We start from the raw sequence: 27,839 nt of genomic DNA, 5'->3' as shown, positions 1-27,839 counted from the left end.
CAAACTGTTTCTATATTAGTTAACTGAGGCCAGAAAGAAACATTGAGCCACTTTATATATATATATATGACAGCAAGTGCCTCTACAAAGCAAGTGTTATCATAGAGTCATAGAGATGTACAGCACAGAAACAGATCTTTCGATCCAACTCGTCTATGCTGACCAGGTATCCCAACCCAATCTAGTCCCACTTGCCACCACTTGGCCCATATCCCTCCAAACCCTACCCATTCATATACCCATCCAAATGCCTTTTCAATGTTGCAATTGTACTATCCTCCACCACTTCCTCTGGTAGCTCATTCCATACATTTAACGGCCTCTGCATGAAAAAGTTGTCCCTTGGGTCTCTTTTATATCTTTCCCCTCTCACCCTAAACCTATGCCCTCTAGTTCTGGAATCCCTGGCCCCAGGGAAAAGACTTTGTTTATTTATCCAATCCATGCCCTTCATGATTTTATAAATCTCTATAAGGTCACCCCTTAGCCTCTGACGCTCCAGAAAAAACAGCCCCAGCCTATTCAACCTGAGGTGTTTTTGGAGTTATGGTTTGATTCAGTTAATACGATCTGTGCCATTTGACTTTATATCGATGAACGTTATGGTTGCCCATAAGAGTGAACCATCTTGTTTGACTAAACAAAATAACTTGTGCGACCATTTCCTCTACTGATTTAAGTTTGGGTGAAAGTCAACACTGGCAACTGTCTGTTTCTCCTAATGTTTACACTGGGGGAGTGCCAATGACAAACATGTTAGTTCACATTGCTTCTTCACATTCTTCCTCCCATTTTTCTCTGCATTACATTTCATCCGCCATGTGTCTGTCCAACTGTCTTCTCCTGATATCTATTACGGCCCAGTGTATTGTTCTTTACATTTTTAAGCTCTGTATCATCTGCAGACTTTGATATTAAGTACCGAGTATCCTTGTGCTGTCTATCTGTCTGTCTGTCCTTCCATTTTCTTTGGGTTATGGAGTCCCATCTAACTACAGGGGAAAAGTACTGCAGTGGCTTGCTATTGCTTTCTGCAGGCTGGTGGCCAGGATATTTTCTCACTCATGCATCCTCAGGCACATTGGAAGTATTTACAAGCTGGCAATTAACCTGTATGCCTTGCATTATGAACACACTATTATGACATGGAACTCAAACTCAGAACTTCTGCTGAGACGTAAGTCTATAAGACTATTAAACAATGTTCCCTCTAAGCTGCACTCCAGTATCCTATGAATGGCAATCATTACATCGGCTTCCTGTTTTGAAAGTTACTGCTACCCACAGGCTGCAGAGCCCACACACTGGGTAAGAAAATCAGAGCTGAAAATGGGTTGCTTGGAAAGCGCAGCAGGTCAGGCAGCATCCAAAGAGCAAGAGAATCGACATTTCGGGCATAAGCCCTTCTTCAGGAATGATCTTTGGATGCTCTTTAGATGCTGCCTGACCTGCGCTTTTCCAGCAACACATTTTCAGCTCTGATCTCCAGCATCTGCAGACCTCACTTTCTCCTCTAAGAAAATTAGAGGGAATGTTGCAGAGGGACAGATGTTGGACATTCAGCCCATCAAGTCCACTCTGCTGATCAATGACAGCATGGCCGATCTCAAAATCCTCAACTTCACTTTCCTCTCTCTTTTTATCCCCCTAAATCTTGAATCCTTTATGATCAAAAATTTATCTCAGCGTTGAATATACTTAACAACATAGCCTTGACAGTCCTCCGTGAGAAAGAATTTGATCTACCATTTTGAGAGGAAATATACTTCCTCACCTCTGTCTTAAATAGGTGACTCCTGACACTGAGATTATACCCTCTCATCCTAGACTCTCCTGCAAGAGAAAAAAAACCTTTCCACATCTATTCTGTTAAATCTCCTAAGAACTTTGTTTCAGTAAGGTCTCTTGTCATTCTCCTAAATCCCAATGAGTATAGGCCCAATCTATTCATCATCACTTCATAAAAACCCTCCATACCCAGGATCAAACTAATGAAACATCTCTGGACTACCTCCAGCATGGTATATCTTCCTTGAGTTTTTCAGCTGTACTCTGACCAGTGGCTTGTTTTAAACAAAACATTCACATTTTTATACTCCATTCCTTTTGAAATAAAGGCAACATTTCATTTGTCTTTCCTATCATTGACGGAACTTTGAATGTCTACAGTTTGGCAGCAGGTCACTTGGCCGATCATGTCCACATCAACCCTCTGACCAGCATCCCAGCCGGACCCACTGCCTACCCTAGTCCTGTAACCCTCCATTTCCCATTGCTACTCCACCTAACCTACACATCCCTGATCTGAACATCTTTAGACTGTGGGAGTAAACTGGAGTACCTGGAGGAAACCCACGCAGAGGAGAATGTGCAAACTCAACGCAGTCTCCTGAGGTTGGAATTGAACCTGGGTCACTGGCACTGTGAAGCAGCAGTGCTAACCACTGAGTCACTGCTACACTTGGATGCAAGCTTTTTGTAATTCAAATACTAGGACCCTCGTCACTCTGTGCTGCAGTTTTCTGCAGTCTTTTCCTACTTAAATAATATTCAGTTCTTATATTCTCACTTTCACAGTGCATAATCTCATATTTCCCCATGTTATATTCCATATGGCAAGTTTTTTTTCACACTCCTGTAACCTGACTATATCACTCTGCAGATTTCTTGCGTCTGCCCACACCTCCTCCCTCAACTCCATCCAAGGCCCCAAAGGAGCCTTCCACATCCATCAAAGTTTTACCTGCACATCCACCAATGTCATTTATTGTATCCGTTGCTCCCGATTCGGTCTCCGGTACATTGGGGAGACTGGATGCCTCCTAGCAGAGCACTTTAGGGAACATCTCTGGGACACCTGCACCATACCACCTGTGGCCCAACATTTCAACTCCCCCTCCCACTCAGCCGAGAACATGGAAGTCCTGGGCCTCCTTCACCGCCGGTCCCTCACCACCCGACGCCTGGAGGAAGAACGCCTCATCTTCTGTCTTGGAACACTTCAACCCCAGGGCATCAATGTGGACTTCACCAGTTTCCTCATTTCCCCTTCCCCCATCTCACCCCAGTTCCAAACTTCCAGCTCAGCACTGTCCCCATGACTTGTCCTACCTGCCTATCTTCCTTCCTACCTATCCACTCCACCCTCCTCCCTGTCCTATCACCTCCATCCCCATCCGTATTCACTTATTGTACTCTATGCTACTTTCTCCCCACCCCCACCCTCCTCTCATTTATCTCTCCACTCTGCAGGCACTCTGCCTCTATTCCTGATGAAGGGCTTTTGCCTGAAACGTCGATTTTCCTGCTCCTCGGATGCTGCCTGAACTGCTATGCTTTTCCAACACCATTCTCCCATCGATAACTCTTGACCTGTGGCATGTTCCTATCCCCTTCCATCGCTAAATTAAATGTAACTGAATTATGGTCATTCTTTCCAAAGTGCTCACCTACCACTAAATCGAACATCTGACCTGGTTCATTACCAAGCACCAGATTCAATGTGGCCTCCCCTCCTGTCGGCCCTTCGACATGCTGTGTCAGGCAACCCTCCTGCATACATTGGACAAAAATTGATCCATTTGACGTACTAGAGTTATAGCATTTCCAGTCAATGTTGGGGAAATTAATGTCTCCCATAATGACCACCTTGTTCCTTTCACTCCTACCCAGAATCGTTTTGCCAATCCTCTCCTCCACAGCCCTGGAACACTGCAGAGGCCTATAAAAAAAATTCTCAGCAGTGTGACCTCTCCTCTCCTGTTTCTAACCTCAGCCCATACTGCCTCAGTAGATGAGTCCTTGTCAAAAGTTCTTTTCACCGTCGTTATGCTGTCCTAGACTAACAAGGCCACACCTTCCCCTCTTTTACCGCCTTGCCTGTTCTTAATGAAAGATCTAAACCCTGGAACCTGCAACATCCATTCCTGACCCTGCTCTATCCATGTCTCCGAAATGGCCACAACATCGAAGTCCCAGGTACCTATCCATGCTGCAAGCTCATTTACCTTATTTCAGATATTTCTGGCATTGAAGTAGACACACTTCAATCCAGCTTGCTGTCTGCCAGCACGTTCTTGTGACTGTGAAATCCTGTCCATTCCCCCTCTATTCTCATCCTCCTGTGCACTGGAACTACACCTCAGATTCCCATACCCCCGCTAAGCTACTTTAAACCCACCCAAATAGCACCAGCAAATTTCCCATGCAGGATATTAGTACCCCTCTGGTTCAAGTGAAGACCGTCTTGTTTGTACAAGTCCCATGTTCCCCATAATGAACCCCAATTACCAATGTACCTCAAACCTTCCCTTCTGCACCATCCCTGAAGTCACATGTTCAGCTGATATTTCTCCCTATTCCTTGCCTCGCTATCACGGGTAACAAACCAGAATAATAACTCTGTTTGTTCTAGCTCTCAGCTTCCACTCTAGCTCCCTGAAATCCTGCCTTACATCCCTATCCCTCTTTCTACCTATATCATTGGTACCTATGTGGACCATGACTTGGGGCTGGTCACCCACTCCCTTCAAGACCCCAAAGACATGATCTGAGACATCATGGACCTGGCACCTGGGAAGCAACACACCAATCGTGAGTTTTGTTTGTTCCCACAAAACCTTCTAGCTGAGCCTCTAAGTATTGAGTCCCCAATGACTAACACTCTCTCCTCCTTTCCCTCCTTCCCTTCTGTGCAACAGGGACAGACTCTGTGCCAGAGACCTGCACCCCACTGCATGCCCCTGGTAAGTGCCCCCCACCCCCAACAGTATCCAAAATGTTATACTTGCTTTTATGGGGAATGACCATAGGGGATCCCTCCACTGACTGACTGACTGACTGACTGACTGACTGTTTTTCTCCCTTTGAACAGATATCTACCCCTTTTTGTGCCTAGGAGTAACTGCTTCCCTGTAACTCTTATCTATCACAGCCTTTGCCTCCCGAATGATCTGAAGTTCACCCAGCTCCTGCTCCAGTTCCCTAACGTAGTCTTAGAGGAGCAAGAGTTGGGTGCACTTCCTGCAGATGTACTTGGATAGGACACTAATGGCGTCCCTCATCTCAAACAAAGTGCAGGAACATTCCTCTCCCTGCCTGCCAACCCTCCTAATCCCCTTATCAGAAAATAAAAAGGAAGAGAAGCTTACCTGATGTGTCCCTTGTGTTTAAGGTTAGAGGAGGTGGTTGGGTGGGAGGCCATACAAATGTAGGGTGTCGGGTTTAGAATACATAGGTGGAGGGAAATTTTTTTAAAATCCCTCATTTCCCAGAAACCTCTATTCTCTGATGTTAAATGTAAAGACTCAAATCAGTGACTCACCGCTCGCGACAGGCCCCTGATCCAAGCTCCCACCCTTCGTGCTGCTGCTACTGCTGCTGCAGAAAAACAAAAAAACCTCTTTAGACGTAAAGCCTGAAAGGTCCCCTGGAGCTGATGACCAGCATCCTAGAGCGTTAAAATAAATGGCTTCAGAGGTAGTCAATGCCTTGGTTGTGATTTTACACTAGAGGCTATGATGTGGTTTGAATTCACATCCTTAAAGTATCAGCTCTGCCTTCTGTATTACTAGCCGAGTGACATTACTACTGCGCCACCTTCTCCTACATTTGAATGCATTTTACACTGATTTTTAAAAATATTTTGAGGAAGTGAAAAGAAAGGTAGATGTGATGTACAAAAGGTTAGCATAATTGAGTGGGGAAAATTGGAGGGCTATGGGAAAAACACAAGGCAGTGCTACCTACCATACTTTCACAAATGGGAAAAAAATTTCTCCCAATTTACTGCATCTATCATAGAGTCATGGAGATGTACAGCATGGAAACAGACCGTTCGGTCCAACCCGTCTATGCCGACCAGATGTCCCAACCCAATCTAGTCCCATCTGCCAGCACCCGGCCCATATCCCTCCAAGCTCTTCCTATTCATATACCCATCCAAATGCCTCTTGAATGTTGCAATTTTACCAGCCTACACCACTTCCTCTGGTAGCTCATTCCATACATGTACCACCTTCTCCATGAAAAAGTTGCCGCTTAGGTCTCTTTTATATCTTTCTCCTCTCACCCTAAACCTATGCCCTCTAGTTCTGGACTCCCTGACCCCAGGGAAAAGACTTTGGCTATTTACCCCATCCATGCCCCTCATAATTTTGCAAACCTTTATAAGATCACCCCTCAGCCTCCGACACTGCAGGGAAAACAGCCACAGCCTATTCAACCTCTCCCTATAGCTCAAATCCTCCAACCCTGGCAACATCCTTGTAAGTCTTTTCTGAACCCTTTCAAGTTTCACAACATCTGTCCAATAGGAAGGAGACCAGAATTGCACACAATATTCCAACAGTGGCCTAACTAATGTCCTGTACAGCCAAAACTTGAAAGCTGATTGGAGGCAGATGTTAGCAGTTGAAGGGACAGCTGGAAAATGGGAAGCCTTCAGAAATGAGATAACGAGAATCCAGAGAAAGTATATTCCTGTCAGGGTGAAAGGAAAGGCTGGTGGGTATAGGGAATGCTGGATGACTGAAGAAATTGAGGGTTTGGTTAAGAAAAAGGAGGAAGCATATGTCAGGTATAGACAGGATCGATCGAGTGAATCCTTAGAGTATGAAGGCAGTAGGAGTATACTTAACAGGGAAATCAGGAGGGTAAAAAGGGGACATGAGATAGCTTTGTCAAATAGAATTAAGGAGAATCCAAAGGGTTTTTACTAATACATTAAGGACAAAAGGGTAACTAGGGAGAGAATAGGGCCCCTCAAAGATCAGCAAGGTGACCTTTGCGTGGAGCCACAGAAAATGGGGGAGATACTAAATGAGTATTTTTTTATTAGTATTCACTATGGAGAAGGATATGGAAGATATAGACTGTAGGGAAATAGATGGTGACATCTTGCAAAATGTCCAGATTACAGAAGAGGAGGTGCTGGATGTCTTGAAACAGTTAAAGGTGGATAAATCCCCAGGACCTGATCAGGTATACCCAAGAACTCTGTGGGAAGCTAGAGAAGTGATTGCTGGGCTTCTTGCTGAGATATTTGTATCATCGATAGTCATAGGTAAGGTGCCGGAAGACTGGAGGTTGGCAAACATGGTGCCACTGTTTAAGAAAGGTGGTGAGGACAAGCCAGGGAACTATAGACCAGTGAGCCTGACCTCGGTGGTGGGCAAGTTGTTGGAGGGAATTCTGAGGGACAGAATGTACATGTATTTGGAAAGGCAAGGACTGATTAGGGACAGTCAACATGGCTTTGTGTGTGGGAAATCATGTCTCACAAACTTGATTGAGTTTTTTGAAGAAGTAACAAAGAGGATGGTGAGGGCAGCGCAGTAGATGTGATTTATTCAGTAAGACGTTCGACAAGGTTCCCCATGGGAGACTGATTGATTGGCAAGGTTAGATCTCATGGAATACAGGGAGAACTAGCCATTTGGATACAGAACTGGTTCAAAGGTAGAAGACAGAGGGTGATGGTAGAGGGTTGTTTTTCAGATTTGAGGCCTGTGACCAGTGGAGTGCCACAAGGATCGATGCTAGATCCTCTACTTTTTGTCATTTACATAAATGATTTGGATGTGAGCATAAGAGGTACAGTTGGTAAGTTTGCAGATGACCCCAAAACTGGAGTTGTAGTGGACAATGAAGAGGGTTACCTCAGATTACAACAGGATCTTGACCAGATGGGCTAATGGACAGAGAAATGGAAGACGGAGTTTAATTCAAATAAATGTGAGGTACTGCATTTTGGGACAGCAAATCTTAGCCGGACTTATACACTTAAAGGTAAGGTCCTAGGGAGTGTTGCTGAACAACGAGACCTTGGAGTGCAGATTCATAGCTCCTTGAAAGTGGAGTCGCAGGTACATAGGATAGTGAAGAAGACTTTCAATCAGATCTCACCACAGTCTTTGCTTTTTGAGAAGTTCTAGAAACAATATTTCAGTACAAAACTAATAGTCACATGCAGCTTAATAAAATGGAGCCTGCATGGATTTCTTAAGGAAAGATCTTATTTAACTAACTTGCTAGAGTTTTCTGAAGAGGTAACAGAATGTTGATTTGGGATATTGTTAATGTGCTGTAGATGCATTCCAGCAAGGCATTTGATAAAGTACCGCCAATAGACTTATGAGCAAATTTATAGCTCACAGAATAAAAGGGACAGGAACAACATGGTTCCAAACTGGCTGAGTTACAGGAAACAGTGAGTAATACTTAGAAACCATAGTATCTATAGAAATGATACAGCACAGAGAGGGCTATTCAATCCATCTTGACCATGCTGACTCATGTCACGCAGATGTCTTTTCTAATCCCATCTTCCTGCACACAGCCCATAGCCCTGCAGCTTACATCAGTTAAGGTGCAGATCCAGGTACTTTTTAAAAACATTTAGGGTCTGTGCCTCCACCACCAACTCAGGCAGCACACACGCACCACTGTCTGCATAAGAGCAATTTTCCTCACATCCCCTCGAATCCTTCTGCCATTTAGATTGAATCTGTGACCTCTAGTTTTTGAACTCTCTGTCAAGGGAAACAGGTTCCTCCTGTTTGCCCTCTCGCTACCCCTCGCATGTTTTTATACCTCAATCATGTTACCCCTCAGTCTTCTCTGTTAGAAAGAAAATCAACCCCAACCTCTCCAATCTCTCCTCATAGCTAAATTCCCCAGCCCTGGCAACATTTGAGTAAATCTTCTTTGTACTGTCTCCAGAGCAATTATGTCCTTCCTGTAATGTGGTGAGCAGAACTGCACACAATACTCCAGTTATGGCATCACCACTTAATGGATGGTTTTCCAACTCTGGGAATGGAAAGTATGTGAGTGAGCTCCCCTGGTGTCATTGTTGGGACTCTTGTTTTTCCTGATATATATTAATGATTCAGATCTTGCTAAACAGGACACAATTTCAAAATCGTTTTAGAAAACTTTGTATCCAGGAATTACAAGTATAGGATCTACCCTTCTTTGAGATTGCCATTAAATGATGGTTCCCTGTGGCAATCTGTGCTTACAACTCACCAACTTTATTTACCACATACTTTCCCTTTATTTTGTGTTTTATCCCACTATTCCTATATTCCAATAACTATGTAAATTCTGCCTTCAGGAGATTAATCTTTTTCTTCTTATATTATTGGTTCCCAAATGGAAATATATCTGTTCCATGCATAGATAATAATTTAACAAGAGAAATAGTTTAACATTGAAAGCCACTTTTTTGCATTTCCACAGGTAAAGTTTTAGTTTGCAGTGTCATGGGAGTCAGTCGATCAGCAGCCCTAGTGACAGCGTACCTTATGATCTTCCACCATATGACAATCATGGAGGCTTTAATGACTCTACGTAAAAAACGTCCAATCTTCCCAAATGAAGGATTCTTGATGCAGCTTCGGGAATTAAATGAAAACCTTTTGGATGAGCGTTGTCAATATGATCTTGATGATGATGATGAGACTCTAAGCCAATGCTCTGTCATAGAAGCAAAGGCCCATTCTGTTTCTGTGGCTGAAGAGGAGGCACAAAGCATTATGGGAGCTAAGGCACATTCTATCATGGTGGAAGAGGAGGATACAACCAGCTTAATCGCGAATAGTTTAATGAGTTCTGTAGCAAAATCAAGTGTTGCTTCCAAAAGGCCATCATTAATTGATGAAGCTGAAGAGGAAAGGATTTATGAAAAGTGGAGAGCAAAACAAGGTTTGTCACCAAAAGAACAAACCAAAAAACCAAGAGAGGATAGACCCAAACTTCCTGAAGATATTGAGGAAGCAGATGATGTGGATTGGTTAATTAGGGAATGGCAAAGCAAGAATGAAAAGTTTCAGCTGGATCCGGTTTGGCAGCTTGAACAATTGAGCAATAGTGAAGAAGGTCGAGAATCTATTACAGGAAGCAGTCAATATCTTGAGAGTAAACAAGATGACACAACAAGTGTTGGCAGTCTTGACAGTGAGCTTTTTCAACAACGTTTACAGGAGTATTTAAACAAGCCAAGGAGGACTCGAAATGACTCCTTGTCCACTGAAGCTAGCACATGGGATATGTGGGACGAACGATTACTTGAGATCAGCAAGAAAGCTGCAAGAGGTGATGATAGCAGTAGCATTGCTTCTTTTAGCTATGGTGAGAAAAGAAGAGACCCAGATGAAGAAAGTTCTAGATTCTCAGAAACTAGTTCTCTGTTCAACTTCTGCAAGAACAACAAAGACAAACTGACCCCTCTAGAAAGGTGGCGTGTCAAACGGATACAATTTGGATGGAATAAAAAGGATTCCAAAGCAGATGATGAGAATAATCCTGATGAAAATGAGGAGGGAAAGGAAAAAGAACTAAAATCACTTGCTGATGTCAACCTGACTGCTTATCAAAGCTGGAAGTTGAAACATCAGAAAAAGCTGGGCACTGAAAATAAAAATGAGATAATTAACTTGGTAAAAGATGATGATCTTACATCCAAGAGAATTAAGCAAAGGCGTGCTGAGGTCTTGGAACGTTCCAAACGAACATTGGAAGAGAGTAAGTCCTTATCTGAATGTGAAACAGAGAGTTCTATCAGTGGAAGCATTCCACTGTCTATTTTTGGGTGCAGAATGTCTGATAGGAGTGTAAGTGATGATGCTGTTTCCACATTAAGCATGCAGAGTAGTGGAACATCAATGTCCAGAGCCAGAACTGCCTCAGCTACTGCAGTTCCTGTGCCACCATTGCAAGTGAATGCTGATGCCACTGTTTCACTTTCCAGCATTCAAGATTGGATTGCTTCTGTGGTTAGTGAGCAAATTGCACTAAAACAAAATGAGATCATTGGTGCTGTCCCGATAGAAAAAAACCTCCAACAAGGAGCTACTGCAAGATGCACAGATGATGACAAAATATCACTTCTCAGCATGCAATCTGGAAACGCCTGTGCTGGTTCCCTGCTGGGACCTAAAACCACTCGCAGCACAGATGCTCAGTCTGTCTTGTCATGCAGCAGCTTGTCTAGCTTCAAATCTGAAGGGTTCAACTCAAAAGAGAAGATCACAAAAACAAGCAAACCACTTTACAGTTTGTTTGCTGATGAAGTTAATCTTAAAAAGTTGGACCGCAGGAACAAGGAAATGAAAAGCGAAATGAAAGATAAAATTGATGCATATCAAAAAGAAAAGGTTGCTTTTGACAATAAACGTAGTACAATGTTTAAAAAGAAGAAGAAGGATGAAAGTGAAGATGAGTTTTTGGTTGAAACAAACTCAGGGAGTTTTTCCAATTCAAGAACAGATAAGTTTGATGCAATATCCAATATTTCAGGTAATCATTCATACACTGGCAGCAGTTCTCCAAAATCAGCTACCAATATACAGAAATGGCTCAGTGACGTTAAGGAAGTCTCCATGGACAGCAAAACCTTAGCATATGACCAGATTATGAATAAAGAAAAAAGGCTCACTTTGAATTCTTATCCCCATGAACCTTTAACTGAGTCATTGCCAAAACACCAATTGGATGTGACAAAAGGTTCATCTTCGTTGGATGTTATAAAGGATGTTGATTTGAAAACATCAGCAACACACTCCGAAGAAAGTACATCTCGAGAATTTGCTTCAGCCTACAGGTCAAATATTGATGGTGGTAATTTAACCAAATTGAAGTATTCCACCCCATCACCTGTGTACAGTTTTCAAAGGCCAATGGCTGAAGAACCTGGTAGTTCCAGCGAATTGGAATCCAAATCATTCTCTAGCAAAATGAAACATTCATATCCAAATATTAGTTTTCACACCTCAGACCAAGCAACAACTTCTCTTTTCCCCAGGAGGTCCTGTTTGCATCATTCAGAGACAGGACTAAATGCTTATGACCATGATGATACCTTGGAGACCTATCCAAAGAGAACATTTAACCAGAGCTTTGCAAATACAGAGGAACAGGGCAGTGTAAAAAGGAATAACCGTGACCTTGAGAATCCTACTGCAAAGAAAGGAATGAAGTCTGTATCGGGAAACAGCAATGACGATGATGATGAAATTATAGCTGCTTGGAGGAGTCGTCAAGAAATCAGAATGAAGGAGAAAAAAAGGCGCCAGACGGAATGAACATGAAAATTATGCGGACAACAGAGTTATTTAATGAGAAGCTGTGTGTGAGAAATTGAATTGAAGTGCACAACAGAAATACAGTAGCCAATTTTAACAAGCAATTTACCAAACCCCTTCCCATACCAAACCTGGTCTGAGCCGGGCCTTGCTATGCATTAGGAAAATTCTAATTTTAATGAATTTGTTATGATGTTTGTAAGAAACACATTTGCAACCCAGTGGCAATAAAATCCATGTCAATATATACTTTTTGCTTCAACGAGTACCTCAGTTTACGGTTTAGTACTCCAAGTCCAGCTTCCACTTACAGGGAGGTTATAAGGTGATTTTAATTCTCGCAGTCCGAGAAAATACCACTGGGATGTAGCTCAAATGGAACACTTCCATTTATGGCTGCATCGATAAAACTGAGCTTTTAACACTGCTAGTTTCGGGACAGGGTGGGGTGGGGTGGGGGGGACAGGAGTCTCATTAATAGAATGCAAATTGAGATCCTGCTTTGAAAAAATGACAATTTTATTTTTACCAGAGATTGAATAAAATATTTCAGTGTGAAACATTTTGAAATCACATTTTTAAAACTTTGCAAGGGGCACATTGCGCTTTAAAAATCTGCAGTGAGTTCACAATGTATAAAGAACCAAACCTTGGAACATTTGGTTTCTGCCCATGGCTCTGTATACACTGAGTGTAACATCTGATCAATGGTTGACGCAATTTGTCTTGATCTCTCATGTCTGTTTGGACTAAGAGGCACAGGGGTCTTGCCTACATTAACTTGCAGTATTGCGTGTTGGGTGGGGGAGGGTCAATGGCCTTTCTTTGACTTCAGGCAGGGCACTACTGTTGACTTTGCTTATTTGCCCATGGGACCGTGAGTTATTAATGACTGCCTTGAAATATCGCCTGCAGTCATTCTAAGATTACCTTGGGTCATAAAATGCATTACACCTACAAAAAAAGTATTGTTTTAGAAATGAAATCACTCACTTATTTTTGTTTATTACTTAATATTTTTCCTGTATTGCGATTTTACAGATAGGAAAAAAATGTAGACTCTTTCTAAAGAACTAATTTGATAGCAAAAGTGTAAATGTAATTTTTCGTAAAAATGAAGGTGGAATACGTGTCTTTCAGAATCAGGGGAATACGGCAGTGTGTTTCTCAAGTTGAGTTCCACAGACCCTTTGGAGCCTGGAAATGTTTTCTGAAACTCTGCAAAATAGTTAATAGTGCACAAATAAGCTCATACAACAGTGAAAGCAAAAAAGAAGCCTGTAAATAGATTGAGCAACATAGTTCTTTTTCTTTAGGGAGGAAAATGGCTACATTCTTCTGCCATGCAATATGCATTTTGTGCAGGTACTATGTAATATTAGTGCTATTCAGGTGCTGTAATGCACCATGAGGCAATTGGATAAGTTCTATAAATTACAGACTTTAAAGAGTGTTACAGTTGTGCACCTTTCCACCGATTAATCCTCTAGGGTTCCGCATCACCACTGACTCCTCTATGATGAAATCATATCTTGTTTGATCTGGAGGATAGCTTTTACTGCTCAATTTAGTTAAATGACAGTGTGACTGGGGAACATTACAGAGATCCCAAGTGCCATATCCCAGGCTATTGAACTTTGTGCTATGTGCAGATTCCTCTTTGTGAAGATGAGCTAAAAACCAGCAAACTCAAACCAAAGACTGTGTTTATTTTTCAAAAAATTTAACCCTTCACGATGAGAAGTCTTCGAAAGTACTAAAATAAAAATTCCACTTACAGTAGGTGGAGGGGTGTATGTGGGTAATTTACATTGTTGGAGAATTATGGGCAGCACGGTGGCACAGTGGTTAGCACTGCTGTCTCACAGCGCCAGAGACCCGGGTTCAATTCCTGACTCCCCTTTTCTGCGTGGGTTTCCTCTGGGTGCTCTGGTTTCCTCCCACAGTCCAAAGATGTGCAGGTCAGGTGAATTGGCCATGCTAAATTGCCCGTAGTGTTAGGTAAAGTGGTAAATGTAGGGGAATGGGTGGGTTGCGCTTCGGCGGGTCGGTGTGGACTTGTTGGGCCGAAGGGCCTGTTTCCACACTGTAAGCAATCTAATCTAAAAAATTAGATAGACCACCCGTATTTATCTTTGGTGCACTATTTATCTTTCAAGTGAATCTAAACAAAACTACGAAGACCATAAGCAGAGGTTTATTTTCTAACTTCCTGATGAAGGGCTCTGGCCCGAAACGTCGAATTTCCTGTTCCTTGGATGCTGCCTAACCTGCTGTGCTTTAACCCGCAACACATTTTCAGCTTATTTTCTAACTAAGCTATTTAAGGGAATTCCATGAAGCCTAGCACTCCAACCGGAACTCAATCAACAGACACATTGAACTGGACCCTGTATATAAACCACTCAGATACAGAACTGCAAGTACCAACAAACAGAGACATATAAATACAGGCAAGACAGAGCACCAACACCTTATCAAAGACACACTGATGATGTCACCTAGCAAGGTGATGAAACATTTGCAGAAAAACACACCAGCTCGGCAAACAAAAGCACTACTGTGGAAAATGTGTGTAAGTGTTGCTTCTGCAGAAGTCACGTACTCAGAAGTCATAAGACTCAATGTTGCTTCAGCAGAAGTGATAAGACTCAGCTATCGGGGCGGGGCGGGGGGGGTGGGTTGCACCCTAACAACAAGCCACAGACGGATGTGGTAAACCGATTAGATTAGCAGCTACACAGAGGAACTGCAACTGTCATGTATGAAGTAAAAGAGGAATTACAGAGAGACTCACAGAAACTGTATAAAAATGTACTAATATTGTTCAGGGGTGTGCCTACTGTGGGATACCAGCTCTTGCAAGAACGTATGAATAAAGACTGCTTCGGAATTTGACTTGGACTCAAATTAATTGGCAGTGAGCTTCATTTCTCACACTACGTTATTTGAAGACGGCTGTATTGCATATTTTACAACTCAAATCAGTGCAGCGATCTCATATGTTTGAAATAGGTTTTATTGACTCTGATTCAAAATGAATGCTCCATGTTAGCAACTGAATTTTCCAGCTCTTTCCATAGTCCACACCAAAGTTTAACCAATCAAGCACAGCAAGTATCAATATTAAACAGACAGATAATCATATGTGACTCCATGGCTAACAATACATGATGGTCCAGACTTTCTTTTAATGACTGCTAAGAATAAAAGTCAGCTGCCTACAGAGAGAGAATATTTTCAAATAATTGGTGAAGTTGAGACTTCAAGGTCCTATATCATTGAGACTAAAACTAGCAAGTATATATTTGATCAGCATGTGAGCTGGAAAAATAGAAACAATCATGACCAACAGCAGCAACATCACGAACCAGTGAGACAATATCAACAGCTTTATTAAAAAGTGGTGCAACATTAATAAAGTCATGAGCAAGTGACACAACATTGGTATCATTATGTATGACTTCTCCAACCATAGAGACAAAACGCACATATGCACTAAGTGACTGAAGCAAAACCCCTACAAGATAAAGGCACTACATTCTACTACTTAAGCAATTCCATGAATAATGTTTTCTGGGAAAAATATGCAAGATATAAAAGACTCCAACATTGTTCAGCTCATTTATGATAGTCTCGTGAATCATCTTTTGTTTAGAGAAGCAAGTTACTAATTGGAACACATATTAGTAATCTGCTGCTTATTCAATAACATAAAGTGGGATGTTATATGGTTATATTATTCACAAAGAAATGGGAAGTAATTTTAATGAAAATGTATATTTATGGTGCTACATTTTACTGCTGCACAGCAATTATTGGTTAAGTAATGGTGTATCACTCTATCTGTCAAATGGTGAGCAGCAAGATATACATTCAAACAAATCTCAACATTTCAACTTAAATTGATTATTTGTAACTAATGAGGACCAGAGGATATATTCAAACACACAGGGGATTTTATCTGAACCCTTTAGCCAAGGAACTTTACAATCTGCAAACTGCCTGGCACCGATGGTCGTGTTAAATGATCGCTCTGATCCCCTGCAGCCATGGGAAGATGATGGACCTGGTCAGTTCCTCTGATTTGATATGTCTGCATTTGCACTCATGTGGCTTCAGTAGCAGTGTGATAGTAGGATAATCCAAAATCAACAGCCTCTAAAATTCCTGTCCATTCATCTTTCATATTCCATCAACTTTCATGTTGTTGTACTGAAGCCACTGCCGAGTATGATAGAGCTTATTCTACTCCATGCACAATGCTGGCACTTCTACAGTTTGATGATGAAGGTTGAATGATTTCAGGACTTGGTCCGTTGATTCTGAGGTTATTGTGGTAAATGAACAAGGCTCACGTTCATTTCTTCTGTAAGATGAGGAAGTCTGTCAAAAGGCAGGAATCCTGGTTTGGGCTGGATAAGGATGTGATTGACCTGAAGTCCTATTTTGATCAAGATTGAACTCTGGGAAAAGTCTCGGGTGAAAAAGGCTGTACTGAAGGATCTGCAACCCACCTGGCTTTGTTGTATATGTGAGGTTGCAATCCAGCTCCTCTGGGAATAGTATCAGGAATTCGTATTCAATTCTTTGGAAAATAGGCAGCTGCTCAAGGTACTGATGACCAACAAAGGACCAGTAAACAGTTTTCTTCTTTTGCTTCCCATATGTTGAGTGCTATACAGGAGGAAATGCCTTGAAGTATGTTCCATTTTGCTTTTGCACAGTGTGGGATCATGTTCAAATAATAACTGAAATCAGTTAGTGGTAAAAATAGCTTCTTTTATTCAGCAATCACAGCACAAGTTCGAGGCAGCAGTAGAATCCTGAAATACAGTTCTTACACGAGCCTCTTTATACACAGTTCTTACATATATTAAAATTCCATTACAATGGTGTTACATTGTTTAATCTGTTGTACACAAAGGTTTGAGGGGCTTCTGCCCTGAGAGACAGATAGCTTAAAATGTGCTAAATGCTAGCTGCTACTTCTGATGGGACTAAGAGTGTCTGTCCAGTCTGTTTGCATAATTAAGAAGTGTTAATCCTTTTGTCTTTTAAATTTGTAAATCTTAGTAATACTAGGCCTATATGCATTAAATAAGTTAAAAATTGAACCAACAGTTAATAAAAAAAAACAAAGGATATTAGACTGATTATTGCAGCTGGGTTGTGAGATTTATTTACTATTTGCTGGGATGAGTTTCATTCATTCATGCAATTTCATGAATGCTGTTTTGTCAATTAGTTTCTTCCAGGAATAATGATCCCGTTAAAGGATATTTAATGGGTACATACTAATTGGGGGATTAGGTCCAGGAGGTGGTTAGTAAGGGCTGATTAATATTATAATCTTTCAGGGGTGGGCAAAGTTAAAAATCAGCAGGTCAGGCAGCATCCAAAGAGTAGGAAAATAGACGTTTCGGGCATGAGCCCTTCTTCAGGAATCCTGAAGAAGGGCTCATGCCCGAAACGTCGATTCTCCTGCTCTTTGGATACTGCCTGACCTGCTGCGCTTTTCCAGCAACGCATTTTCAGCTCTGATCTCCAGCATCTGCAGTCCTCACTTTCTCCTCAAAAGTTAAAAATCACACAACATGAGATTATAGTCCAACAGGTTTATTTGGAAATACTAGCTTTCGGAGTGCTGCTCCTTCATTAGGTAGCTGTGGAGCAGGATCATAAGACACGTAATTTATAGCAAAAGGTCACAGGGTCATGCATGCAACTGATACAATACTGTTTGTTCAATATATCGTATTAGTTGCATGACACTGTGATCTTCCGCTATAAATTGTGTGTCTTATGATTCTGCTCCACAGCTACCTGATGAAGGAACAGCACTCTGAAAGCTAATATTTCCAAATAAACCTGTTTGTCTATAGCCTTGTGTTGTGTGATTTTTATCTTTATCTTATGATAGTAAAATAGACTACAAAACTGCAGTTTTATGAATGAATGAATGAAACTATGTTATAGTAAATAATGGTTTAGTAAAGGGTTATGAATTAATGAATGAATGAATAGGAATTCGGTATTAATGAGTATAGCAAGCTGTTGAGTGAGTTAGTAAAGATTACCTAAAACACAATATCTCACCATGACTTAGAGGTGCCAGTGTTGGACTGGAGTGGACAAAGTTAAAAGTCACACCATACCAGGTTATAGTCCAACAGGTTTATTTGGATGCACTAGCTTTCAGAGTGCCGCTCCTTCATCAGGTGATGATGAAGGAGCAGTGGTCCGAAAGCTAGTGCTTCCACATAAATGTGTTGGACAATAAAAATATCTCACAACAGACAGTACATGTTTAACTAAATCAGGGAAAAGTTAATTTTTAATCTGGGTAGTCAGTATGGATGGTGTTGATATGAGATTGATATTCTGCTTTGAATAAAAAAAACTCACCCTCACTCTAGTAAGTATCACGGAACAATCTGTATCACAGTCAGTGCTGTGATAATTATGAGTATTGAGTTTTTTTTTACAGAGTCACACCTGGTGATGATCCAATCCAGCCGATACCATTGGCCTAATCTTGGATAGCTCCAGGATACTTTGAGGCCTGGTTTGTTCTGAAAAAGACCTGTTCACCAGACAAAGCTTGCTGTAGCAGCAAGATCGAAGTCGTCACTAACTGTTCTCATTTATCTTTTCCAGGACATGATCTTCGAGGCAGGATGCCTCACGGTCCATGGCTATTCTTTCTTTGAAATCTGAGATGTTCTGACTTTGTGATATTGCTGATAGCAATGTCACACTCCTTCATAGAACTGGTCTTTCAACTCTGTATTGAAATACAACAGTGCAGTCCTGATACTCAGGAGGTTAACTGGTTTTGTTTAAGTTGAGAGATGGATAGAGACAAACTAAACCATTTGCAGAAGACGCTATCATCAAGAGTAGTGAACTCCTTTCTGCAGATCCTATACCTGTCTCATGCATTTCCTCTGAACTCCCTTCCTCCAAGATGAACGTGTAATGTTTTTCTTTAGATGAAGTTATAGAGTCATAGAGTCATAAAGTTAAAAATCACAGAACACCAGGTTATAGTTCAACATGTTTATTTGAACCTATTAGACTATAACCTGATGTTGCGTGATTTTTAACTTTGTCCAACCCAGTCCAACACCGGCACTTCTACATCAATTCTTTGGATGATCGACTCTCACGGGCTAGTCTAGGGTTATTATGTTTATGTTTATCCTATCACTTTCCATTTCAATCACAACTGTCTTGCACATGCTAAGAACCAGCCACAAGTCTTTTGTCACTCCTGACATTCTAATTTGCCAAAGTGTTGGCATTTTCTATCTTTGTTTTATATGCCAGGTGCAATAGAGAGTCTATGTTCCAAGTGCCCATTGACAAATATGGACCATTGTAAGTAAGTAGCTCACTAATCAAGGGCTGCCTGATGATGCAGGTGGTGATCAATGAGTAGAACATGTTGGTGCCTCTCACCATTGGATACAGCCTGTAGTAACCCACTCTTTCTCCAAACTAATTGGGCTTTTCAATTGTAACTGTTGTCTTTCACATTGAGTTAACACCCTACCACCACTCTGGATACCCTTCTCCAGGACACAAACTTGGGCAAAATTTATTTTTGCTCAAAGTCAGGGATCTCTTTCCCCTCCCCATTGAGTTTAAAGAAATGCAAACCACTATATTTGACACCAGCTTGGTTGCAGGAGTTGCTGAAAAGAACATATGCACAAACATTAAAACACCTTTGGTCACCATTCCAGCTTATGTGTCATGGTTTACCCCTTACTTTTTAAATCTTCTGAGATAGTCACAAGATGGTGGAGCTATTCGCCCATTGCAACAAGCTTGGTTCATAAGTTGAAGGGTATTGTGAGCCCACACACACTATGTATGGGAGCCAAATCTTCTAACAGCTTGTGAGGTTTCAGCTAGGAATGCAGAGGAATTCAGTTTCTGCATGTTGCCTGGAGGAGGCATGGCTAAAAGTTTACCGATGGAAAGGCTGTCCATTGACATGAAGCAACTATCACAATTGACACTTTCTTATGCATTGCTGTTGAACAGAAAATATAGGCCAAAAGTGAACAGCAAACTAGCACGCAAAAGCAGACAGCATGCTAACTTTCTTAACACATATGCCAGACACATCATGTTGAACTGTTGAATGCACAATTGCTCTTACATGTTTCATGTTCTCACAATTTGAGGTTTCATCAAGGCTTTAGTCTGTGCTAAAATATGAAGTGACTGTTGTTTTTTTTTTCAGAAAGGTTACTACCTCCTAACAGCACTTCTTCTAAAAATGATTTATGGTCTGATACAATAACTATTATTGCTAGATTATAATAAGTCTTGTATAGTCATCAGTAACTGTATCTTTACTTTTCTTCGTATGTGCTTTGAGAAATGCATTGCTTCAAATGACATTGTCAGATTGAATTTTTACCATCTTTATTTATCAACTATAAAAAAAGTGTATAGAAATTTCAGAATCTATTACAAAAGCTGTAATTACTTGAGGAAACTGAAGTGTGGTGTGGTACAGTATTCAGATTGACAATGCCTCTGATCTGTCTGCTTTGGAAGTTCAATTACAAATCCAGTGCGATAGATACAAGAAATGGAACATCCATTGTTGACCAAGGCCATGCTTTCTGGAGCTAACAAAAGAAGCTAGTGGGCTTGAAATTATTTCAATTATTTATTTCTGCAGACTTCTGATTCATCATCTTGGTATACATAACAGCAAGTGTATCAGTCAAAGGAAACAACAGCAGATTTGACTAAATTATATACCAAATAAACATTATAATAATTACTTTTGTTTCTAGTAAAACATGTCAATGTTTTAATCAATATGTAAGCAAATTAGAAGTAAGAAACTGCCATTCAATATTATCCTCTTTTGAGCATGTCCTTTGAAATTGACTTGAATTGCTATTACTGCTGATATGAGACTAATAATAAATTCTCAACATTTTTGGGTAAATGTCAGTGTCAAAACTCCTGTCACTTCCACCTCAGTATCATATCAAAGCCTGTGACCTTCCAGTCATTCCTAAATATGCCTCTTTTCTAATTATCTTTTTGATTAATTCAACTAATTTCATTAGATGGATGATGCAGATACATTCGACAGTAGTCGCGGTTAAGCCATGTTTAAGCCATTCCCAAAGTGGAAATTGCATCTCTCAGTTGGGAAAATAAGTGCCTGGCCTGTCCAGGAGCAGCAGTGAAAGACATAGCCAAGCTTAACACCATGATCTCATTAGAACGCAACTATGCAAAGCCCCACCAACCAAGAAAGTAGCAGAAGTCGGGCTGCCAGAAGCATGCCGGCCTGGCCTTAGGAAAGACAGGATCAGAGATGGGAAATGGAATTCTAGGATAGTCCACAATTGTAAGGAGAATTCAAGAGTGATGATAAATTAGTGAGGAGAAGGAATCTGGGGAAAGAAAGTTTATATTTTTCATGTGGGCCACAAAGGATCACTCTGTAGACCCACAGAGGGAAATCTCAAACATACCATACAGGACTGTCCAGTGTTGTATCAGGTTCATACTGCTAGATGACCACTACCATTGACTTGCTACTAAATGGCCTTAATGTTGTGTTGACATAGGAGGACTATAATTTGCACGGGTGTGTGGGGTTCCCATCTCACCTGAGTGAACATTTAGCCATTTTAAAATTACAACAAATTGGGGATGGAGGAAATACCGCTTCATTTTAAATGCTCCTACCACACAGTTAGAAGGCTTTCACTCTGGCCCATTATAAAATGGCATCTACTATTTCCAGTAATTGTTGGTATTGAAAATAAATTTAGTTTTCTCCATGTAGCTTAGCAATTTCAGCTTCAGATAGCAAAATCTGCTCCACTTTACATTTGACTCATTTGTCAGTATCCATCAACTTTATAAATAAGTGTGTAGTTACTTAGGATAAGCTGCCAGGTAACGATCAAAGGAATAACATTGCGATTAACTCATTGTCATTGTTAGTTATTTTAGAAGACAATCTTATAAACTTACCATACAAATAAAAGCAAAATGTGAAGACATTGTCATATGCTATGTATAATGATTTTTCCCTGATTATATAGCCATGTATAATGCTGTGAAGAAAAATAATATATAACTTTAGAACAGTACAGTATATTGATAATGCATTAAAATGTCTTAAGGGAAACAAGTAACAGAAAGTATTGTGCCGCGCTGTTAACCTCCTGCCCTCAAAGGGGCAGGGATGCTATAGTGATCGATTTTGTTCATTTTGTCCTGGCACATATTTCAGCTTTCTTACTCTGCCGAGGAGAAGCTTGACAGGACATATCGATTTTTCTGCAAGTAAAGAGGAACTGATTACATTTCCACTTCAAAGAACATTGCTTTTTTTAGATGTTTCAGTTGTAGTTGAAAATCCTAGTTTGGTTTTGTTACAATATGTGTGTCCAAACAGAACTACTGAACACTGGGAATTATGGTTCACAGCTTTGTTTGGTTCATGTTCGCAAATTATGAAACTCTTTGGAGAACTAAAATAAATCTGCAGTTTCTTTATTAAAAAAAGGCTTTTGCAAAATGTCTTATAACAAGTCAGGGCAATATAAAAAGGGAGAATATTTCTCAGAGGCAGAACTGCAGTTTTTATAGAAAAACATAGACAGAAACCCCTACTGAGATCAATCAGGATTGAGCAAAGAGGCACAGGAAGAGGTGATTATTGTTCTATGAGGCAAAGGTTCTGAAAGAATTAATTTTGACATTGCACTATCCAATTTGATGATGCCATATAGAATGTTTTGGAAGCAACAGGGGATTCTCTATGAGCATTTGTAGAGAGCAGATGTATTCTGTATAGCTTCTGAAAGTCCTGAATAATTAAGTTGTGTTTATTGCTATCATATAATAACCATCTTGATAACGCAGACTATTCTCTACCATGATAATTAAAAAAAGAGTATAAACAAAAGAAATGGCAGCACTTTGCTTTGAACAACCCTTACCCTGTCCTACAGCAAAAGCTCAGCACTTCAAAGACAAATCTTTATCAAAGAGCTGGTAAGGGGCATGGAGGAATGAGTGTGGACAAGGAAAAGAGAGCAAAGCCAATGATACTTAGAAAAGAAAGTTAACGAATGAGTCTCTGTAGGAAGCAAGAGAAACCTCTAGGAGTAAAGTTAGATATGCCTAGGGGATATCTTTACAAAAAGGATACAAAGACCATAAAACAAAAACAATGGTGTGTAAAAGAGAGTACTCACCTTTTACAATGAATATCACAGTCATTAAAAATAGACTCCATGAGGCACTGCTGCAAAGAACAATAAAAGATCATTTACATGGCCATTATGTTTGTCATTTCAATGAACCATCTTGTACCAAAGCTAACATTTCCATTAGGGCCTGCTTCAATGTACCAGTGAAACTCAACACAATCTAGAAGAACAACCCTGCATTTTCCATGCAAGCACTTTACAACCTCAATGACTCAACATTGATTTCAGCAACTCATAGCATCACCTCTATAGACTCTCACCTCATCCCCAGCCATGATTTGTTTGAGTCTTGTTGGCTTTGTTTTCAACAGAGTGAACACATTTTCTCCTTTTCATTTTCATGGTCATCGGGTTAGAAGGAGTAGTCTCCTCACATTTCTGCAAGTTGCCCTCCAAGTCATCCTGTTATCAAATATATCACTGTTCCTTCACTGTCACTGGGCCAAAATACTGGAACTCCCTTTCTGATTACATTAAGGACTGACCTACACCACATGGATTATAGCAGTTCAAAAAAGTATTTTTGAAAACCATCAAAAAACCATTTTCCCAAGGGCTGCTAGGGGTGGGCATTAAATGCTGGCCCAATCGACGACACCCACATTCATGAGTGAATTTTTAAAAATCACTTATATCTCTCCTTCACCAGCATTAGCACTCCCTTCGTCTTTTAGTGGTAACTAATCAACATCTCAGTGTTGCAGTGGAAGTTTAGAACAATGGTCTGCAATGTCAGCTTGCTGCCATGCAAACTCAGAGTGCTAAGAATCATGTTGTTCACAGGGTGTCAAAGCAATCTGACTTCAACGCATCACTAAGATCGCAAAAGCACCCTCTCTGGGTTTAGCAAATGTTTCATGGAGGAAGAACTTGCCAACCATTCTGAAGATGACAGCATATGTCCTCTCACCTCTACCATTCTGCCAGTGCTGTTGGTGTTGCCTGTGAGTCAGAACAGACTGCTGTTGCCCATATCAATGCAGACTACAGCCAGGTCTCCTAAGACAGAATTGTTCAAGGTTGTCCTACAAGACAATCTTCATTCTTTCCCAGCAAAGGTCAACAACTTGGCACATATTATTCTGCCATGACTGGGATCACATTATGTAGAAAATAAGTCACCATAGTCCTACTCCTTCATTACAGAGGGACGACTGGTGGTTTAATCCAAGGGTCACCGCACCCCAGGCAATGGGAGAAGTTGAGTAGAAAATCCCTTTATAATAACCTCAGCCAGCACAAGAATTGAAGCCATGCTGTTGATATCAGTCTGCATTACAAACCAGCAAGGCAAAAGGGAGGACTGCAGATGTTGAAAATCAGAGTCCACATTAGAGTGGTGCTGGAAAAGCACAGCCGGCCAGGCAGCATCCAAGGTGCAGGAAAATCAACATTTCAGGCAAAAGCCCTTCATCAGGACTAAGCTAACCAATCCCCTAACATTTTGTAGGGTGCAACAGCATAGGTAAGGAACAATGAAAGGCACTGAGGGAAAGCTCAGGATAATTTCTGAAATTTTTGTGTGAAAATTGATTAATGAATTTATACATTTGTTTTGAATATTAATTTGATTTAGTTGTGACTGTTTTTTTTGTATTCTATCAAAGAGGTTGCTGTGACAGTCAGTGACATAAGGAAAGTAAGATGTGTGAGTGTTAGTGAATGTGTATTTGAGATTGTGATTACTGGTATCAGTTTCTCGTGGACTTGTCAGCAAGAAAATTAATGTCTAAGTTAGCTCTTTCTTTCCTCTTTCTCTTCATGCAATTTTTCTTCAGCAGCTTGCCGTACACTTGGTGACAAAAGGCTGCCTCACTCTGATGATCAGGTTGTACAGAATGTAGATTAGGGCAGGTTTTGATGCAAATAGGAGAGTACTTCTTTTAAGGAATCCATGTGAAAAACTATGGTCATAATGAAGAGTTATAATGGAAAATGATATGTTCTTATGCGAACTTTAAAAACTACAAGGGTTCAGTTCCAAAGAAAAAGTCAAAAGTTCACCAGAAACAGCTACACTTCTTGATAGGTAAGGAATCAGCTTTCCTTAACAGCTATGAAGCTTTGCTGATAATAAAGGTCACACACAAAAAAACATGCATACAAACACATGTTTTTTTCAAAATCACGAGTACAGCCTAGTGTTGGAACTGATAATAAAAATACATTCAGAAACAAATCTCTAATCTTAGAACACAGACCCCTGACTAAGGAGAAATTTTGACCAACTGTGATTAGGTCAAGCATTACAGACGTGTTTTTCCACACATCTGGAACAGGTAGACTTATTGCTCTGAGGTTCGTTGATGTTGTGACTGCAGTAGGTAGCAGCTTTCACTGCGAATATTCGTATTGAAGTGGAGTTTTGATGCACAACAGCTTTGCTGTGGGTAAGGTTGGGATTTCCTACCTCCCATTAATACTCTTTACTCCACCTCCCCCTTCTCTTCCGGCAACTTAAACAGAGGTTACACAGAATGGGTTATTCTCCAAGACATGCTCCATTCCATGGGGAATATCTATTCACGCACCCATTCTGACAGGCACTAGCTTGTGTAGAAAAAAGTCTTGAAGTCAGCAAAACATCTTGAACACCTGCTGCTCCACTTATTAACTATGTTAACTATAGAAAAAAAACACTTCTTGCTAGTGGATAGTGTTCCATCACAGTCCTGGCCAGTGCCTTGTAAATGGTGGATAGGCAGGGGGTGATTCACTTGTAATAGAACTCCCAGCCTGTCACCAGCTCTGTCAATCACAGTAAATATACGGTTAGGTTTCAGATCAGTTCAGTTCAGCTTCTGATTAATAGTAATTTCCAGAATGTTGACCAGCGACTGCAATGTCATTAAATGGAAAGGGAAGAATTTCAGAAAATCTCTTGTTGGAGGTAGAGTCATGAATGATGCTGAACATTGTGCAGTCATCAGCCAATATTACCATTTCAGATCGTATGTTGGAGGGACGCTATCAATGATTTTTGCAGGTGAAGATGGTTGGGCCTTAGACAATACCCTAATGAACACCTGTAGTGGTGTTCTGGGGCTGAGATAATTAGCCTCCTAATGTCACAGCCATTTTCATTTCTGTTAGATATGAATCCAGTCTTTGGTGGTTTCCTTCTGAATTCCTTGGGGTGTCTATTTCGCTAGAACTCTTTGATGCCACATTTGGCCAAATGGTGCTTTGATGTCAAAGGCAGTTACTATCTCCTCACCTCTGGAGTTCAGCTCTTTTGTGCCTGTATGGACCAAGGCAGTAATGTGATTTGGAGCTGAGCAGCCCTGGCAAACTCCAAGCTGAGCTTCGGTGAACAGATCATCATTGTATAGCTGCTACTTAATAGCACTGTCAAGTTATACCTCCTTGAAAGTAGAGTCATAGGTAGATAGGATAGTGAGTAAAAAATGAGGTCTGCAGATGCTGGAGATCACAGCTGCAAATGTGTTGCTGGTCAAAGCACAGCAGGTTAGGCAGCATCTCAGGAATAGAGAATTCGACGTTTCGAGCATGAGCCCTTCATCAGGAATAAGAGAGAGAGAGCCAAGCAGGCTGAGATAAAAGGTAGGGAGGAGGGACTAGGGGGAGGGGCGATGGAGGTGGGATAGGTGGAAGGAGGTCAAGGCGAGGGTGATAGGCCGGAGTGGGGTGGGGGCGGAGAGGTCAGGAAGAGGATTGCAGGTTAGGAGGGCGGTGCTGAGTTGAGGGAACCGACTGAGACAAGGTGGGGGGAGGGGAAATGAGGAAGCTGGAGAAATCTGAATTCATACCTTGTGGTTGGAGGGTTCCCAGGCGGAAGATGAGGCGCTCCTCCTCCAGCCGTCGTGTAGTTGTGTTCTGCCGGTGGAGGAGTCCAAGGACCTGCATGTCCTCGGTGGAGTGGGAGGGGGAGTTAAAGTGTTGAGCCACGGGGTGATTGGGTTGGTTGGTTCGGGCGGCCCAGAGGTGTTCTCTGAAGCGTTCCGCAAGTAAGCGGCCTGTCTCACCAATATAGAGGAGGCCACATCGGGTGCAGCGGATGCAATAGATGATGTGTGTGGAGGTACAGGTGAACTTGTGGCGGATATGGAAGGATCCCTTGGGGCCTTGGAGGGAAGTGAGTGTGGAGGTGTGGGCGCAAGTTTTACATTTCCTGCGGTTGCAGGGGAAGGTGCCGGGGGTGGAGGTTGGGTTGGTGGGGGGTGTGGATCTGACAAGGGAGTCACGAAGGGAGTGGTCCTTGCGGAACGCTGATAGGGGAGGGGAGGGAAATATATCCTTGGTGGTGGGGTCCGTTTGGAGGTGGCGGAAATGGCGGCGGATAATACGTTGTATGCGCAGGTTGGTGGGGTGGTAGGTGAGAACCAGTGGAGTTCTGTCTTGGTGGCGGTTGGAGGAGCGGGGCTCAAGGGCGGAGGAGCGGGAAGTGGAGGAGATGCGGTGGAGGGCATCGTCGATCACGTCTGGGGGGAATCTGCGGTCCTTGAAGAAGGAGGCCATC

The 27,839-nt window shown here is 41.5% G+C and overlaps 1 protein-coding gene and 1 long non-coding RNA gene across 6 annotated transcripts in view; one reads left to right on the top strand and one right to left on the bottom strand.

The window, feature by feature from the left end:
• The window catches only part of dusp27 (dual specificity phosphatase 27), a 43,863-nt gene extending 31,345 nt beyond the window's left edge, over positions 1–12,518 (top strand). For all 4 annotated transcript variants that reach the window (XM_060833114.1, XM_060833116.1, XM_060833117.1 and 1 more), the window contains one exon: positions 9,244–12,518. In XM_060833114.1, the coding sequence (XP_060689097.1) occupies positions 9,244–12,086 (2,843 nt within the window). In that variant the 3' untranslated portion in view covers positions 12,087–12,518. The remainder of the gene's footprint in view (positions 1–9,243) is intronic.
• An 8,388-nt stretch (positions 12,519–20,906) lies between these two features.
• Positions 20,907–27,839, bottom strand: part of LOC132820802 (uncharacterized) — a 45,410-nt gene continuing 38,477 nt past the window's right edge. For both annotated transcript variants that reach the window (XR_009645243.1, XR_009645244.1), the window contains 2 exons: positions 23,345–23,394; positions 20,907–22,421 (listed from right to left, as the gene is read on the bottom strand). This is a non-coding gene — a long non-coding RNA (uncharacterized LOC132820802). The remainder of the gene's footprint in view (positions 22,422–23,344; positions 23,395–27,839) is intronic.

Source organism: Hemiscyllium ocellatum, chromosome 12 (assembly GCF_020745735.1).
Source record: "Hemiscyllium ocellatum isolate sHemOce1 chromosome 12, sHemOce1.pat.X.cur, whole genome shotgun sequence".
In the NCBI taxonomy this organism is placed as follows: Eukaryota; Metazoa; Chordata; class Chondrichthyes; order Orectolobiformes; family Hemiscylliidae; genus Hemiscyllium; species Hemiscyllium ocellatum.
Note: the sequence above shows the minus strand (reverse complement) of the source record. Positions and strands in the feature narration are given on the sequence as shown.